The sequence below is a fragment of the Echinops telfairi genome, unplaced genomic scaffold (assembly GCF_000313985.2).
Source record: "Echinops telfairi isolate 266 unplaced genomic scaffold, ASM31398v2 ScPeMD7_7424;HRSCAF=8462, whole genome shotgun sequence".
Classification (NCBI taxonomy): domain Eukaryota; kingdom Metazoa; phylum Chordata; class Mammalia; order Afrosoricida; family Tenrecidae; genus Echinops; species Echinops telfairi.
Genome location: NW_022111324.1, coordinates 24,788,693 through 24,807,187, shown reverse-complemented (window position 1 = coordinate 24,807,187; position 18,495 = coordinate 24,788,693). Strand labels below are relative to the sequence as shown.

The 18,495-nt window shown below is 42.7% G+C and overlaps 1 protein-coding gene across 3 annotated transcripts in view; it reads left to right on the top strand.

Moving 5' to 3' along the window:
• The first annotated feature begins 5,655 nt into the window (after window positions 1–5,655).
• SHCBP1L (SHC binding and spindle associated 1 like) overlaps window positions 5,656–18,495 on the top strand; it is a 37,751-nt gene continuing 24,911 nt past the window's right edge. Inside the window, exons 1-4 of one of the 3 annotated variants that reach the window (XM_004706686.2) lie at window positions 5,656–5,801; window positions 12,008–12,222; window positions 13,019–13,105; window positions 13,178–13,396. In XM_004706686.2, the coding sequence (XP_004706743.1) occupies window positions 5,673–5,801; window positions 12,008–12,222; window positions 13,019–13,105; window positions 13,178–13,396 (650 nt within the window). In that variant the 5' untranslated portion in view covers window positions 5,656–5,672. Of the gene's footprint in view, window positions 5,802–12,007; window positions 12,223–13,003; window positions 13,106–13,177; window positions 13,397–18,495 lie in introns of all 3 variants that reach the window. The other 2 variants (XM_045298277.1, XM_045298278.1) reach the window with 2 other exon arrangements.

Below are 18,495 nucleotides of genomic sequence, written 5' to 3'. Positions count from 1 at the left end.
GAGACCCGATGGGACCACAGAAAGCCGAGCGGCAAGTGTTGGCAGATCACCTATCTTAAGTAACCGACTACCACCATCGTCTCTCCTGATAAGAAAGACGTTTTGACGAAAATTAAAAACCACATTGGTGAGAATAAGACTGGGGAAGTTGCGCCAAGGAATTTTTTTTCATCGTAACAATACACCTCCCTGTACATTTTTCAAGAGTAGCAAAGGGTGGCGGATGACCATTATGGGGATAAACCTTACTCCATCCACAACCCTGACCTTGCTCTTCAGATGGCCTCCCCAAATCCAATGAACATCGACAAAACTGTCATTTTTACCTGTATGAAAAGGGCAGAATTCTTAGTGGAAGGTAGAGAAAGGAAAACACTCCTTTCAGAAACATGTGGACCAAGGTGGAGGTATGTTGAAAAAGAATGTTGACATCCTTTGCGTTGGGGGTACGAAAAAGATGTCTGAAGGACAAGACGTAGGATGGAGGGGCCAGTGTTCCCCATAAGATGTTCGTGGTTCGGCCCGGGCTTCCCTCGGAGCATGAGTAGGCCCGCTGTCATGACGGAAGCAGCCTCAGCGCACTGCCGGGGCCTGTTTCTTAACCACGCTGTTCTCCACGTCCTGACCATTGCTTTAGAACAAACTCCCATGATTGTCTAGGGTCTTTGAAAAAAAATCTCTCAAAATAACCCCTTTGGAATTTCCAAAAACAATTACCATAGCCTTTTGAACGGATTCTTCGACTTGAATTTATCTTTGCTGCCTTCCTGGCCTCCCTTAAAGCAATTGATCCCTCTAAAGGCTCAGTCAGTCGAACAAGGCCTGGGGCCTTTTCCAGGACAGGCAATTTACTTGTATGTCAGCTGAAGTTGAAGCTGAAGATGAAATGGGTTCACTAGCGCCAAAAAGACAATGTTGAATATATTGCACCTGAATGTAAAAACCATCTCCAACTTTCTTTGACATTTTGATGACTAACAAAAGACCAGACAGGTTGTAGGAGAACACCAAAGAGAGGAACATGAAGAAACTGAAAGGTCATGAAAAAGGCAGGGAAGAAAGAAAAGAACAAAATGGATGTAGGAATTGCTCTAGAACTTCGAGAAGCGACAGTGAAAGAAAGAAAGACGTGACCTGAGCAGGAGACTTGTAAGGCAAAGTAAAGTCTTACAATGAAACCATTTTAGGGGTAGTAAGTAGATAATCCAGATTTTATTGTATTGAATCTGATCTCATTGTATTGAAAGAGGAAATCCAGGCTGCACTGAAGGCATTGATTAAAAAAACAAAGCAAGCCTCCAGGAATGGAGTCCATACCAACGGAAATGGTTCAACACACTAATGCCATCCATGTAGGAGGGGCTCACTAATGTATGCCAAGAAATGAACTACGGCGACCTAGCCAATCGACTGGAGGAGATCCATATTTGTGACCACTCCAAGGAAAGGCGACTCAGCGGAGTGTAGAACTTACTAAAACAATATAAACAAAAACAAAAAAACATCGCAAGTACTAAAGGCAAGTCAAACTCTGCTGAGTTCCTTAGTAGTTGTAGCTGTACATCAACAGGGAACTGCCAGAAATTCAAGACTGGATTCAGAAGAGGATGTATCAGATAGATGTCAGCTGACAGCAGAGAATATCAGAATGATTGCCTGTGTTTCATTGACTACGCAAGGCATTTGACTGTGTGGATCATAACAAATTATGGGTAACATTACCGAAAATGGGAATTCCAGAACACTTCGATTTGCTTGTGGGGAGCTGTTCTTAGACTAAGAGGTAGTTATTTAAAATCAAGAAAGGTCTGCGCCAGCGTTGTATACACTGAGAAAATAATCTGAAGCTGGACTATATGAAAAAGAATTGGGGCATTAAGATTAGAGGAAGGTTTATGAACAACCTGTGATATGCAGATGATATAATCTTGCTTCCTGAAAGTAAAGAGAATTTGCTGGAAGACTGAAGCCTTCAATATGAATTATGCCTCAATATCTACATAAATAAAAATTGTTCACAAAGTAACATCACTATAAATGAAGAAAAAAATGAAATTGACAGGAATTTAGTTTCATTTTTGAAATAGCTGTATTGGTATATAATTCACATATCATACAATTCGATAGTTCGATCATATTAAGAAGAGTTGTACAATCATCACAATCAATTTTAGAATATTTTTTCTTGTAGTCATTGTTACCACTCCATTTCCCCCTAAACCTCCCCTACCATGCCTCTAGGTAATGAATCCACTTACTGTCTTATAGATTTACCTATCCTGGATTTCACATACAGAAAAACATACAAACAAAACAAGAAACAAAAAAGTTGAACAAATATGACAAAATGAAAAAGAAAAACATCAATCTAAAAGAAAGCAAAAAATATTAAAAACTGAAGCAAATGAAAATGAGTTAAAAGGGGGATCAAGTGCTAAAGTTCTACATTTTAACCTAGCTACATCTGCCATATTGACTTTTTAATGCTCACTGTCTGATAGTGAGGCTGTTCACACTCCTGGACTGTGGTCAGAGGGGATTCACCAGAGGATTAATCCACCTAGGGATCCTGCAAATGGATTTTGGGCTTCCACTGACAGCCAGAGCTTTCTGCAAATCAGATGAACAGAACTTAAGTTCTAATATGATTCCTTCCTCAAATCTGGATTTTACTATTTACAGTCTTTGAATCACTCAGGCTGGTGTGCTTCTTCCATGTGGATTTAGTTTGTGCCTCACTTCAATGGCTGCTTGTTTTAAGACAAGGCTTTAAGACTCCAGATGCTATTCTTTCTGGTAAGTGGGCACCATCGGATTTCTTAATTAAACTTTAGTATCCATATCTTCAGGGATTGCCTTAATTTTATTTTGATCCACAATCAACATCTATATAGACAGTATCAGGAAATCACATGACATATTGCAGTGGGCCTATCGGCTGCAAAAAAACCAAAAACATTAATAAATAAAACATGGGTGGGGAACCTTTTCTGGCATTGGCCATTTGGATATTTATAACATCATTCAAAGACCATACAAAATTATTAACTTAAAAATTAGCCTGATGTCTTTGGTTAACTCACCCCTAACGTGATGACTGAAATTGCTTTTCTTTGGTGAAGCACATGCGTTGGCTGGTCTGGCTGATTTCGTGGGCTGGAAGTTCCCCACCCTGCTTTAAAGTATTAAAACGTTTAGATGTTACTCTGAAAACTAAGATGCAATTGACCGAGCTGTAGTATCTTCAGTAGAGTACGAAAATGCCATTTTGTGTTCTAAAGCTGGAAAATAAGTAAGCAAGACAGAACAATTCATGCCTTTGAATTGTGGTGTTGGCAAAGAACATGAACTCTACCACTGGCTGCCTGAAGAAAGAGCAAGGCTGTCTTGGAAGAAGCGCCGCCCGAATAGCCCTGAGAAGTGAAGCTGGTGTGGCCTCTCCCTTCCTTTGACATGGGATCTGGGAGACCCGTTTCTAGAGAAGGTCGTCATGCTTGGTAAAGTAGAAGATCAGCAAAAAAGGAAAAAGTTCAGAGAGGTGGATTGACACAGTGGCTACAAGGATGGGCTCAAACATAGCCATTGTGAAGATGGCGCGGGACTGGGCAGTGTTTGGTTCTGTGGTGGTAGGTCGGGTTGCTACAGCATCTAACAGCAACAATAATCACAGTGAGAACGTGCCTGCATCCATCCACTCATCACAGAAACACTTTTCAACACATTTTGTTTGCAAGGAACCTGTGAGCCTATGAACTGTAACCCGAACAGCAGGTCCCCCCCTCCTTTTTTAACTTAGACCCTCATACATTTGAAATTGATGGTTGGATAAAGCCACGTCTCTAAAAGGCAAATTGAAAAACTTCTATAAGGTTATAGTGTTATTGGGAACCGATCACAATGATCGACCTATAACCCCCTCCCTGGGGGATGGACAACAGAAAAGTGGGTGAAAGGAGACATCGGTCAGTGTAAGACATGGAAAAATAATAATAATTTATAAATTATCGAGGGTAGTGAGGGAGGGAGGGGGGGAAATGAGCTGATACCAAGGGCTGAAGTAGACAGAAAATGTTTTGAAAATGATGATGGCAATAAGTGTACAAATATGCTTGACACAATGGATACATGTATGGATTATGATAAGAGTTGTACGAGCCCCCAATAAAATGATTTTTTTTAAGTTATAGTGTTATTACTAAGATAAGCTCTAATGACTAATTCAACTTCCTTAAGGTAGCTGAAATTAAAATTAAAAATCAATGGAATGTTATTGAAAATTTTTAAGAACTGAAAATGTTTTAAATTGTTCATTACATCTTTGAAGCCCAGAGAGGAACTGACTAGGTTTTTAATATAAAAATCACAATGTGTTAAATATAGGAGCCCTAGTGGCCCTGTCCAGTAAATGTTGGACTGCTCGTCTCAAGGTCACCAGTTCAAGCCCAGCATACCCTCAGTGGCAGAAATATGAGGCTGTCTGCTCCCATGTGATTCACAGCCTTGGAAGCCCAAAGGGGCCACTCTCCCCTGTGCTATAGGGTCTCCGGGAGTTGGCCTGCACCCCATAGCGGGAGGATGCCATTTTGGAGGAGAGACTTGAGCATCTTCAGATGGAGGTATCCGCTGAGGTCCTGGAACCAGCCCTCTGTGATACCAAGAGAAGACTGTATGTAATGACAGCTCTTTGGGTTTTATGGTGTAACGGGTTAACAAAACAAACTATTCAAAGACAAAATAATAAGTAAAGTTCTCATCTTGGAATTATTCTATTGTGCGAACAGATCTAATTTCAGTTTCATTTATAATACTATATTTTCTATTAAATATATTTTCAGTTAAAGTCTCTATAGTTCCAAATCTATTTGTGTGGTCCACACATGAATTAAATCTTTGGTGAATCCCCTTTGATCATAATTGAAGGATGTGAATAGCCTTGGTATCAGACAGCATTGTAAAGTTGATTGTGGTAGAAGTAGTTCGGTTAAAATGTAACAACATTTGATCTCCCTTTTGGCCCATTTTAAAGTTGTTTCAGTTTTTAAAAACTGAAGGGGAAGTACACGTGGATGAAATCTGCTTCATCTCCTCTGATGTGGACCCGGGATGTGGATGGCCTTGCTTCCAGGCTGCATGCATTGGAAAGTTGCTGATTGCAGAGGCAGTTAGGTTAAGATTGATCACTTTATGATTTCATCTCCTCTTGAATCCATTTTAAATTTGTTCTAGTTCTTAATATTTCTGATTTCTTTTCGATTGAGGTTTTTATGTTTTACTTTGTTATCATTGTTAATTTGGTGGGTTTTTAAAAGATGTTCTTCTGTACATGAAATGCAGGGTAGGTAAATCTACAGAGACAGTAACTGGATTCGTGGTTCCTTGGGGGGACGGCAGGGAGCTTGGGGGGCAACGGGGAGCTACTGACGGTGAGCTCAGAATGGAGACACTGTTCTCAAACTGATTGGGGGGGGGGCCTGTGCAGCTCTCCTGGATGTGACTGAACTGCTATGGAATTGGATGAGATGTAAACGATATGCCAAGAAAATGGTTTTTAAAAGGCTATATGCTTCCATATTTCCACAGATATTAGTAAAGGTGTTCAGTTATAAATCTACAATGTCATATACAGTCAGATGGGTTTGTTGATTTTGTAGGCAGAAGATGCTGATGAGGCCATGAGTAAATACCTATCAGAAAAACTAACGATGAAAGACACATGGCTCGGTGTCTGGAAAACGAATCCCGAACTATTCTTTGTGAAATACGAAGAAGCTGCCATCCCGTTTGTTGGTATCCTCGTTGAGGTAGCTCATCTTTATCTGATCTCTGTTCTTTGAATTAAATCATCAGATTTTTTTAAGATGATGAAATATGACCTTGCTAAACTTGTGGATTTGATATTTAATATGTAGGGTGACAAAAACTTCTGTTTTAAACTTCTAAGTAAATTAGTAGGATAAAAAAAGGGGAAGGATGAGCACCCATGTAAACTGTTATCATGCAGCAGTAGTATCAGACAATATTTATTCGCCTAGTTACAGTTGCTGAAATAACCTAAAAAGAACAAAAGTCATGTCTTTGAAAAACTAGTATTTAGGCCTTAACAAACGTGGGGCATTTCCTACCATATCCCTTCAATCCTCATCTGTCTGATCAGGAAATTATTATTAAGTTCGATTTTTTTCCCCTTTGGAAAGTACCCTTTTGGCATAATACATCACCTTCCAGGATTTCATCTGATCTGCTTTTGCTTTTTTTTTTATCTGTAGACTAAATATTGTGGCATATGATATCAAAAATATGATTAAGCATCAGCACAGAAAAGAACCTCTGTAATTACAAACTATACCCCAGCTTTAGGTAGCGATCTCAAAGCTGCCATTTTGGTTACAAGAAAAATTTGGCTTTAGAACTCCTTATATTACATATTAATTAAAAACAAATGCAAATTATATGTTCCATGGAAAAATATCACTCCCCATCTGTCGGTTTGTCATACTGTGATATCCTATGTGGTGTTGCTATGATGCTGGGAACTCTAGTACTAGTATTTCAAATGACCAGGAACACTCCCCCTGGAGGACAGTGTTCAGTGGAGCTTCCAGACGGAAACAGACTAGGAAGAAAGGGCGACGACCTAGCAAAGCTGGCCAGTGAAAACCCTGTGAATCACCACAGAACACTGTCTCGCACATGCCAAGGGGCACGAAGCTGCCCTTGCGCAGGGCGATATTTTGCTCTGACATGCTTGCGGGTGTCCTGAGTCAGAGCTACCTCGACGGCAGCTCACAACAACAAAGGGAACGTTCGCTACTGGCATCTTTACAGCTAGAGACCTGCATATTTTCAACCACAGAGACGCCAAAGGAATACAAGAATCTTAGAATGAGTTGATTTTGCAATAATATCCTATTTTTAGTGATTCCTGGAGGCTTCCTCATAGCGTTTGCCTGGAGTTTTCATAACTTCTCTGGACATGTTTCATCTGGATAACTAGAGGAAATTGGTCATATCAGTGGCTTTAACGTCATTCTTTTCTCTCTCTCTCTCTCTCTCTCTCTCCTAGCAATATAAGATGCTTGTTTGTTTGTGTTTGCCATCAAGTTTTATATGGAAACCCAACCTGTATAACTCATCAAAACCTTTCTGACCCAATGAGAGAGAGTGTCCTGGCATCGCTTACTTTACCATCAACTCCTCAGGGCAGCCTCCTTCATTCAATAAGAACCTATCTAGGTCCCTGAAGTTCTGTGGAAATGCCATGGTTTAAGCTATAGCAACTGCCTAGAAGTTCTCAGGCTTTATCTGAAGTACACTACATCTATTCAGGCTTATCTAGCTGTTCTTTTGAAGACAAACCATTTATATCCTTCTGTTCTCAATTCTGGATTTTGAGTCTCTAGACCTGCTGGACAGCTGACCTCTTAGAGCCTCCTTCCATGACCAGCCTTGGATTTCCTCTCACCGTTCTCTCATGCGAACAATGTTTCCCAGATGTCTTCCTTTTGTTCTTGGGGCATTCTCTCACTTTGACCAAGGATTTATCCAGTGAAGGCACAAAGCTGATAAAACTATTAAGATCTTGTATGCTTGAAAAGTTCCTCATATTTATTGGATCACATGACTCACTCACTACTGCTAACGTTAATTCTGACCCGGCACAACTGGATATCGGATGGAGAGAATGGCGTTCTAGGGAGTCTGAAGCAGTAGTCTTTATGGAAGCCGACTGCCTCATCTGTCTGCAGAATGGGTTCAAACCACACACTGCATGACCAGGGCTGTTTGATAATTTGACTAGGTACCTGAATCCTTGGTTCTAATTTGTGCACAAAATTTGGAAAAACTTTTTCCATTGTCTTTGAACTTCCAATGTGGCTGGCTGAGAAACCAATGCCAATGCCATTCTGGAACTCGCTCCGTGGATGAAAACCAACAGATTTTTCACCTCTTTGAAAACTTGTGGGCTTCTCCCTTTGTCCCAGAGTCTTCCACCGAAATCGCCACAAAGGCAGACTGAAAGAGGGAAATGAAACTCAAAAAGAATAGGACAGGAGAAAATAGCAACAAAAGGTAAAAAGTATAAAGTAACTGACCTAGTAACGCTACGAAGATTGTGATGAAGAAGTTGAAGAGTTCCCAACAACTTCAGTTAACATTTGATCAAACACGCAATCCAGGTGCCTTGTAGTTTATTGGGGACTGGAAAGCAAACGTTGGAAACAAAGCAGAGGGAACAGTAGTTGGAAAGTATGCACGTGGTTTTAGAAATGAAGCTGGAGGTCTCATGACAGAACTTGGCAAAACCGATGACTTGCTCAGAGCAAAGGCCTTTTCCAACAACACAAAAGGTGACTCCACACCTGGACTTCCCCCGATGGAACACACAGAAATCACATTGGCTACATCTGTGGGAAGACACAATGGAGCAGCTCAATCTCAGCAGCTGAAACCAGACCAGGGGACGACTGTGGAACAGACCAGGAAGGGCTCATAGGTAGGTTCAGGAGAAAGCTGAAGAAAATGAAAACAAGTCCACAGGAACCAAATATAAGACCTCAAGTCGTCTATCCTACCTGAATATCGAGAATATCTCAAGACCAGAGTTGATGCATTGAACACTGTTGACAGAAAGCCTGATGAGGACATCAAGACCATCATCTCTGGGAAAGCAAAAGGTCATCAGAAAGCAAAGATCCAAGTGGATGTCAAAAGAGACTCTGAAAGTTGCTGTTAACCATGGAGCACCTAAAGCAAATGAAAGAAAAGATGAAGTCAGTACAACTGAAAGCTCTGGACTACATATGAAACAAGCCTAAGAAGACTCTGAAAATCAGATATTAAATCAACTAGGGATACAGGGACCCAGGGAATGAAATGGCCGAGAGTTTTCCAGTCTTGCCTTTTGCTTTAAAGTCCCTGATCTGGGGACTGCAGGAGCCAGCAATGCCGAAATGCCAGCAAGTGCATACAAACAAGAAAGCGTCCGGTTTCTAGGGTCCAAAGACCAAGATGGGCAGTCGTCGCAAGCCCCATGAGAACAACCACTACTCTTCTCTTCCACAGATGAAGAAGGCCAGGTACAGAACCTAGACTTTGAAGCATGCATCGCCAGAGAAGACCAGTGGGAAGACTGACGGGGAACTGAGTGATCAAAGGACCATGTCATTCCGCCCCTCCGGTGGTGTCAATGAAGATTCTAGGGGGAGCCTGGACTGTATCATGCTACCCAGCCACCCGGCATTAAGAAAGAATCTCTGTTAGACGAGATCTCGCGTCAGGACAGGACTCTTAACATCCACCGTCTCGGCAGAGTTCTAGTGGGGAGCCTAAAGCGGCAGTGCCTCTTCTCTTCACCAGAGGCCAACAGAGACGAGGAGAATCTAAACAACCCTCCCCATGTGGCAGTAAGAAGTTAGCAGCCTCCTACCTCTTTTTCCACCAGACCAATGTCAGAGTGAACTTGCTAAAACAGAAGATCCCTAGTGCCCTAACCCAGTCCTCAGAATGTTCAAGCTCAATCGAAAATCACGTTTCATACCCAGAATCAGGACGATCTCAACTTGAAGGAGAGAAGCTAACGAAATGGTAGGATGCTCTGACAAGGATTCTACAGCGGTTTTCATAAAAATGCCATCAAGTGCGCACATGAAACAAATGGGGAAATAGATATAACCATAGCAAAGCATAGAAACCTTCACAAAGAAATAAAAGATATAAAGAAGAACCAAGTGGAAATTTTAGAACTCACAAAAAGGTAGTAACCCAAACAGACATTTTAGTGGATAACAATGAAGAGGACAGAGGAAAGAATCCATGAACACGGAGATCCGAAACAGAAATGATTCCATCTGAACATCAGAGAGGCCATAGACTGAGGCGGGGAGAAAACAACATAACCTCAGAGACATGTGCAGTGTCACGCAGGACTAGAACTCATGTCTTCAGAGACTCAGAAAAGGAGGGGGGGAAAGAAGGAGGAGGAGGAAGACATAAGCATACAGATTCAGACAGTTCGGGTGCATTCTAAATGCAAGGAATCCAAACCAAGACACTTGGTGGTCAAACTTCTTGAAAATAGCTGAAGCATGTTACTCGAGGGAGAAATGGAGTGACAGAAAGTCTCTGAGGGGGAACTATGGGGGCGCAAGAAGGAAATGACACATTTTGCAGTGCTGTGAAAGAAACCACTATCAACCAAGCATCATCCAGAAACATCCTCCACAGAATTCGCCGCTGCAGGACGACAAAGATCACTTGTCACCCGTTTACTTGCTCTACAAAAATGGCTGAAGACTTCCGCTGCGCAGCAAGGAACCTCGGAAGAAGCTGGGCACATCAGGAAGGAAGTGCGAGGCAAAGGGAAAAACACGGCGATAAAGACAACCGACTCTGCTTTGGGCTTTGAGTTTTCTCCTTTTTTTTTTTTTAAATTTTAGAAAGATACTGCATTTGGACAGATCTGTAGCAAAAGACGTCTTTAAAGTCTGCGAAAAGCAGCACACCAACATGTGTGATCATGAAGGGCCAAAGGGACCAGGCTTCAAACCCCAAAGGCGGGGAGAAAAATCATATCCTCATCAATGAGGGTGGCACGTACTGGGGACCCAATGCCCATCTCTAGACAACTGGACATACCTTGCAGAGGGGTAGGGGGGAGATGAGTCACTTAGGGTTCAGTATAACAATAATGAAACCCACAACCTTTCTCTAGTTCTTAAACGCTTCCTCCCCCCAACTACCAGGACCCCAATTCTGCCTTGCAGATCTGGCTAGACCAGATGATGCACAGCGGTACAGATGAGAATTGGAAATGCAAGGAATCTAGGACAGATGAACCACTCAGGACCAGGGGTGACAGTGGCGATACCAGGAGGGAAGGGGGGTGTAGAAAGGGGGGATTGATCACAGGGAGCTACATATAGCCTCCTATCTGGGGGATGGGCAACAGAGGGGTAGGTGAAGGGAGACGCCGGGCAGTGTAATATAAGATATAATAATAATTTATAAATTATCAAGGGTGCATGGGGGAGGGGGACAGAGGAAGGGAGGGGAAGGAGGGAAAAAAGGAAAATGAGCTGATTCCGGGAACCCAAGAGGCAAGTGAATTTTGGGAATGATGAGGGCAACAAATGTATAGATGTGCTCTACACAATTGATCTATATATTGTGATGAATTGTATGAGCCCCAATAAATTGATTAAAAAAAAAAAAAGAAAGGCTTCGAAAAGCAAAGATGTTACTTTAATGAGTCAGGTGCACCCAGACCAGCCCCCTGGTACTTTCCATCCCTCTGTAGGCATTCAGTCCAGTGACAAAGGAAAATGCAAGCATAACTGATGCCTTTGAATTAGGATGGCAGAGAAGAATATTGACTATGCCAGAAATACCTGAAAACAATGTTGATGCGCATGCACTTGAACCTTTTCACAGTTGATTATTGGGAAGCATGTTTGGTGTCAATAGTTCAGATGATATATTTCCATGTTAAAACCTCGAGGGCACAGACCCCGTGGTTCTCCAGCGGTTCTCCAGCACAGCTATTGAGCGCCTGCGGGGACTGAGCACGGTACTGCTGCAGCGTGGTCACGCCGCCTGGGGACTTTATTCTTGAGGATGCCCTTTTGCCTTTTTTTGATACCTAGTTGGATTGTCTTTCTTTTGCAAGTGATATGATGTAGGTAATGGTTTGGTTTTGAAGCATACTCGAGAGGCAACATTAGTCTAGTTCTTACACACACAAAAAGTGTTACTGGTCAATGAAATCCAAAGTCTGGCCATTCAGAAATAAGAAGAGATAGGACATTCCTCTCCTGATACCTAAAAACCCCTATGTTTAAGAAGTAAATTTTGAAATAGGGCTGCTGCTTCATTTATATGGATCTCGAATTGCCCTACATGTTGCTTGTTAGAGAGGGGAAAGAGGGGAAACTTGATCCTTTGGTCATCTATGAGACACCCTTGGGGTTTCTTGGATTCGTAATGACGCATCTCATCGTCTTTCTCTTAGGTGACTTGTAAACCACGCCAAAGCTCCTCCTCTTGTTTCAAAGTTACAGTTTCTGTTGCTGAGCCTTTTTCTTCCAATATTGCCAATATTCCAAGGGACTTGGTGGGTGAGATTCTGGAAGAGCTGGAGCACAGTGTACCGCTCTTGGAAGTGTATCCGGTTGAAGGACAAGATCCCAATATCCACGATATTGCTCTAGCCTTGGAAGTTGTAAGGTATTTAGGCTTACTGCCTCTGAAAGTCAAAGTTATGTTCAAAAAGTTAACTCAGTATGTAAGTGTTCCCCACACCAGCACATTATACATCTTCATTGCCTTGCTCTTTTGTCACTACTAGATTGAATTTGTTCATTTTTATAATGAAGATATTTTATATGTAACACTTTTAGGTCAAATGTATATATATATATATATATTGCCTGAGTATTATATTTGGCCATTGAAAACCTTGCCATTGTTTGATCTTGCATTTTATAACAATTAAGTTTGAGCATATTAAGAGATAGCAACATTAAATTCTGTCCATATTTAAGCACTTTAAATATATTTGATTTCTTTTTTCAACATTCAGTGTACTGCAAATAATAGATGTCACCATTCACATAGGGTGCTTCTTACAAAGTTGATATAATTTGAGAAAAGTTATCCATGCAAAAGCAGAATTTTTTAATGCATGTTTTTGATTCTCTAATGTGTGCCCTCTCCCTGTCCCCCCTTGAATTTTAAAATTATATTTTAAGCATTACTTCTTTGGTGCTCAGAATTATAGTAAAAATCTATAAAATTTGGACCATTAGGAAATGTCTTATGGGCAGTTATAACCTAAAATTGATCCAGGATCATCTAATTTTTAAAGTTTTGTCTTTTATGATTAGCTCATTGATCAGTCATTCATAGTATATTTTCTAACTTTTAAGATTTATGTAGAGAATTCTGACATCAGAAGAGTGTTTTAATTCTAAACCTGGGAGTGGCGATGTGATCTCTACCATCTTAGTTTGCTTTATTGTAGGTTTTTTTATGACTTTCTTTGGAGAGACTGGGATGATGAAGAGAGTTGTGAGAATTATACTGCTCTGATCGAAGAAAGAATTAATTTGTGAGTATAGTTTAGAAAATGATTCAGTACACAATAGAAGATAAGCATTGTAATTAACGTGCATCTTTGCAGGTGGTGTGATATACAGGATGGAACAATACCTGGTCCAATTGCACAGCGGTTTAAAAAAACCTTGGAGAAATACAAAAACAAGCGGGTTGAGCTCATTGAGTATCAGAGCAATATAAAAGAGGATCCTTCTGCTGCAGAAGCTGTTGAATGTTGGAAGAAATACTATGAGATAGTCATGCTATGCGGATTATTGAAGATGTGGGAAGATTTACGTCTCCGGTAATAATTTGCTCTATTTTAAAGGGAACCAAACTTTTGCAGGGCCATTCTTTTCTCATCACTTTTCTTGCTTTATGTTACACCGATTAAGATAGACGACAAAATGAAACGTCTAGTGCATGGCTAAGACATTATCAGTATTGGAAATGTATTTTGTCTTAGCTGAATTCCCAGGGGCCATTGTTCTTGTGGGAGGGGTGAGCAAAGATCTCATAGAGCTAATAATGTCCTTATGCTTTATCTTCGCCTTCTTAACCTAGGCCCATCCATCAGAAGAGAGGAGGTAGACTAGGGGCCAAAGATACAATGTAAAGCAAATCAGAGAAAGGTGATTTACGTGACTGGCTCGTCGTGCCGGCTTTTTGCCCACGCCTTTGTTTTGATGCTGAATAATATCCGTCTAACCAATATGATTCTCTAGAATATCTCAAGACGTATTAAAACATTTTACACGACTCTGTAGCAAAGAAAAGAATAGAAATATAGGTCAAAAGTACTGCTTCGAAAGCCTAGAAACTTTTATTTAAAAATGTCAAACTTGTGAAACTATTGTTCTCAACATGGCCCCTCTTAGAAGTCTCCGTTTCTCTAACCCTTCCCCTGAGAATTCTGCCTTCATTGATTTTTGACACATCAAAAAGTCACTTGGGTCATCTGCCATCTGCCAGGGACTCAACTCTTTTCCGTTTGTTTGAGTTTGGAGAGCAAAAGGGAACCTGAAGGGGCGAGATCAGGACTACAGGGTGGATGGGTAAAGATTCCCAAGGAAATTCTCAGAGGATGGTCCTATCTAGCTTCAAGGAAATGAGCAGGTGTATTGTCATGGTGGGAAGAAATCAATCAATAAACTCTTTGTGGAAATATTTCTGCAGTTTCCCATGTTTGTAAAACTTCTTCATAATAAAATCCCATGATTGTCATGAGCCTTTCAAGAAAACCTATCAATATTTAACCCCTTTAAAATCCACCCCCCCCCAAAAAACCAGTCACCATAACCTTCTGACGTCTCTGCTTTGAATTTAACTAGCTGAGCAGATCCCCTTGGGCAGATGCTGTTTGGATCGGGCCTATGTGCAGGAAAGATACCCTAAGGAGACTCAGACAAGTGTATCACAGAGAGGACTTGTCTGCAGCCATTCACTGATCACAGACATGTGTAAACGTGCTTAAAATAAGCCCATGCATGAATAAACTGGAATTCTTGTAGCAATACTTTTTTTACCGACTCTCATAGTTCTGTGTCTTTGCTTTCGATATAGAGAAGCAGGGATTCTAAGGGCATACGCCAGTGGAAACTGCTGAATGGAGCCAAAGGAACGCACCTATTTCATCTTGAGTTGTTTAACTCCTGACTAGGTGCTCCACCTTTTCTCTGTCCTCACAAATCCCCAACTCTTTTCATACAACAGGGCTTTTTTATATACAACAGGGCTTTTCATATGCAACAGGGCTTTTTATATGCAACAGGGCTTTTTATATGCAACAGGGCTTTTTATATACAACAGGGCTTTTTCATATACAACAGGGCTTCAGAGGGTCCGTGGAAAAGTCCCACTTTCCTTTCGTTCAATTTTTGTGTAAGCTTTTTGAAGCCCCCTCTTAATTAACTGTCAGCGTACATCTTTTTTACTTTTATTCCCCCCAGCCCCCTGAATCTGGCCTGGTTTCTAAATCATTAGAATCCTATTCTTGGGCCTATTTCTTATGTTTTGTTGTTGTTGTTGAAATTCCTGTCTGTGTAATAAGGCCTTGGGAAAGCAGTAGAGAAAGCTTTTTATTTAGAAATCCATAAAAGGGTAGTATGCTGGATGTGTTGAATTTAAGTACACGTTACTGCCACTAGACTTTGGAGTCTAATGGCATAAAGCAACACACAGATGTTCTCATGTGAGACGTTAGAGAAGCACTGAGAGCCCAACTTCAGGAATGATGGGTGAATTGGTTGGACAAACCCTTTTAGAGTTAACAGTAAAAAATCTGAACAAAATATATTTAAAATACCCAATGTATTAAAAGTATTATCGAAGTAAAATAAAACAATAAACATATTATCAAATGTTCAAAGCAAGCTGCAACAACACAAGTTAATCCATGAAAGGTGGAAAACAGAATGTGTAAGAAATGAGCATCTGTCTGTGAATGCTCCCCAATTCTCATAGCTCGGGAAGCAAACAATGACAATCTCGCTGTGTCAAGTGGCAAAGGACAGAGCTCAGAGCTGGCGGAGCAGCTGGAAATATAGGGGTAGATTCTGAAAGTAAGAGAAGTACCAAAGGGTTTAGATGCAAATGTTCAATATAAACTACCCAAATCGTTGTGTGTGACTGCTGAACTAAGCTGACAAGCAAGAGCGGAACCGTGTCAAAACAGAATCCTTGTAAGTCCAGAGGGCTGGACAGATGTTGCCGCTGCACACCTCAAGGGAAACGGTTTGCAGTTTGATGCCAGACAAGCCAATGCCTGCTCAAAAAACTAACGGACTTGCTGGCCCCCAGGCTCACCTGTGGCAGCGGGGCTCCCAGGCCTGTGGCCGTGGGAAATCCAGTTATCAAAACCGACTTCCGGCAGAGAGATGGATCAGTCACTGTGGAAGAAGCCGGGAACGTTATCAAAAAGCTACCACTGCCCCAAACCCCAGCTCCCGGGGTGTCACCGACCTCACCTGAAGCCCCTTGGGCCTGTGCTTCTGACCCTCACCTGGCACTTGGCCTGTGTTAATGAGCAGAGCCCACCCTCGAGGTTAGAAAAATCCGTCACGAAGAAAGCCCTTAAGCAATGTGATGGATGCAGAAACTCATGCAAGGAGGCCGCCCACCCTCACATCTTCAAAACAAGGCCTGTCACCCCACATCACAAATGCGGGCCACTCAAAGCGTTTGCCTGTGTGGCTGGTGTGCGGCCTTCAACGTGGTCGTCCTCAGGTTTCCCTTCCAGAAGGTTCTTTTTCCGGACTCAAAAGCAGGACGCTGAGGAAGGCTGCATTCAGAACCTTGGGACCGTGGCATCCTTCCTGCGTTGCTGCAGAAGACAGCGACCACGGGCCCTTCCACTGAGATCTGTCTTGCCGTCTCCGGAAGCACGTCAGCGCCCGGGCCTTTCCACCCGCAGCCGGCAGCCGTCCTGGCAGGGACCACAAAAGCCGTTTCCACTCCATTGGAAAGAATTCAGACATTGCTTCAAGACCACAAGCTTCATGACAAACTTACAAATTCTTTCTCGGGCGTTCAAGGTCCCGAAGTGCCAAGGAATCAGCATTACCGAGGAGGCCTGGTGCCTAAGCTCCTCCGGAGTGGATCCAGCAACACCCTGATGTCTGGCCTCCGAGGAGGCCCGGGTAAGGAGCATTTGCCCACCACTGCCTCATCACACCGTGCTCATTTGGTCAACGACTTGGTCTGTGAGGCCTGCTGGGCGCCTCGTTAGCATTCTTGTCTTTCCCAATAAACATCGTAAAAGCCGGAGTGCAGTCCCAGATGGTTGGGGGATCGCAGGCTTTTCCCAGGGTTTTCAAAGCACTCTGGCTAGAACTGGACAGGTAATCTTTTGTGGCCACTCTTTTCCGGGGTGCCCCTCTGGATTCCTCTCCATCCTTCATTGCCTGGAGCATAAGCAATGAGACTTAAAAGCTCTTGTTAAAGGCTATATGAAAGAAAAAGAAAAGCAAACTGACAATCCTCACGCGAACCAGAGATGCTAGAGTTTGTTGTCCAAAAAGCTCAGTTTTCAACCAAAAGTCATAAGACAAAGAGGCAAACAAAAATTAAATACATACCAGGGAGAAAAAAGATGCTTAATATAAAGTGACTCACTGTTGCCCCAGATATGGAATTTATCAAAGGCTTCCAAGCAGTTATTATAAATGTGTCCAAATAATTAGAAAAAAACCCACATGATGACATAACTAAAGAAACATATGGTCTTAAGGAATGCACTGATAAGGAGTCTTAATGGAGAAATGGATCTATCAAAATGAACCAAGGCTTTCTGGTTTGGGCTCCAACCAGACCTGAAAGAGCTGTCAATTGCCACCTCTCCCTCCACAAGGACTAAACTGAACAAGCTGAAACCCATCGTGGGTCCGTGGGAGAACCGAGGTCACAGGACAACAGCCCACGCAGGAATCGGAGCCACAGCAAAGTCAGAGTGAGCGGAAACCTCATTGCCTCAGACAGAAGCCCTAAAACCGTCAAGTGGTGGGAACAAGGAAACGATAATTTTGATAAATTCCTGAAGGCCATGAGACTGAGAGACTGAGAGACTCCTGAGACTGAGAGACTCCTTAGAGAGACCCCACCCACCCATCCTCGTGGGTCTCTGCCCGCAGCAATCCCACCAGCTCAAGAGTAAAGCAAGATACCACGGTGGCTCTGGCCGAGGGTGGGGAATACATACCCAGTGTGAAATACATCCAGAGCATTCTCCAAAATAGCAGCCTTCAGCAAAGCCCCATCCCACCCGGAGAAAGGGAATTTTCCCAGCTCCAGTTCCCTCTCCCCTTGTCTCCCTTTAACTGCAGAAGGTAGGGGGAGAGCCAGGAAACACTTGTCAAGGTCCCTGTCCGGGGAGACCGATCCAGTACAGGATAGATTCATTCTAACGCCAGGGGAATCTCCCCTCCCTGTCAACTTACTACCGTACTTACTGCTGGGCTTCAACGTGGTAGCAGCCGATGCCAGCTCAAAGAGCTGTGTGACAGAGTCCAGCTGGATCCTGTCTGAGGATGAGCCCTTAGAGAAAAAGAAGGCCATCCAGGTACGTGCTGTGGTGGTGGTGAGGTGCCACGGCGTTGGCTCTGCCCCACAGGGGAAACACTGCGCACCCTGCGCCATCCTCACAAGTGTTTCCTCCCGTCGAGCCCCTGGGTGCAGCCACAGTGTCGATCCATTTTGTTCCGGGCCTTGCTCTGTTTCGCTGCCCCCCTACTTTACTGAGCATGATGTCCTCCTCCAGGGACTGGTCTCTCCGGACAACAGGTCCAAAGTACTTGAGGCCAACTCTCACCATCCTGGCCTCTAAGGAGCACTCTGGGTGTTACTCAGCTAGTTACGAGAGAGAGAAAGAGAGAGAGAGAGAGAGAGAGAGAGAGAGAGAGAGAGAGA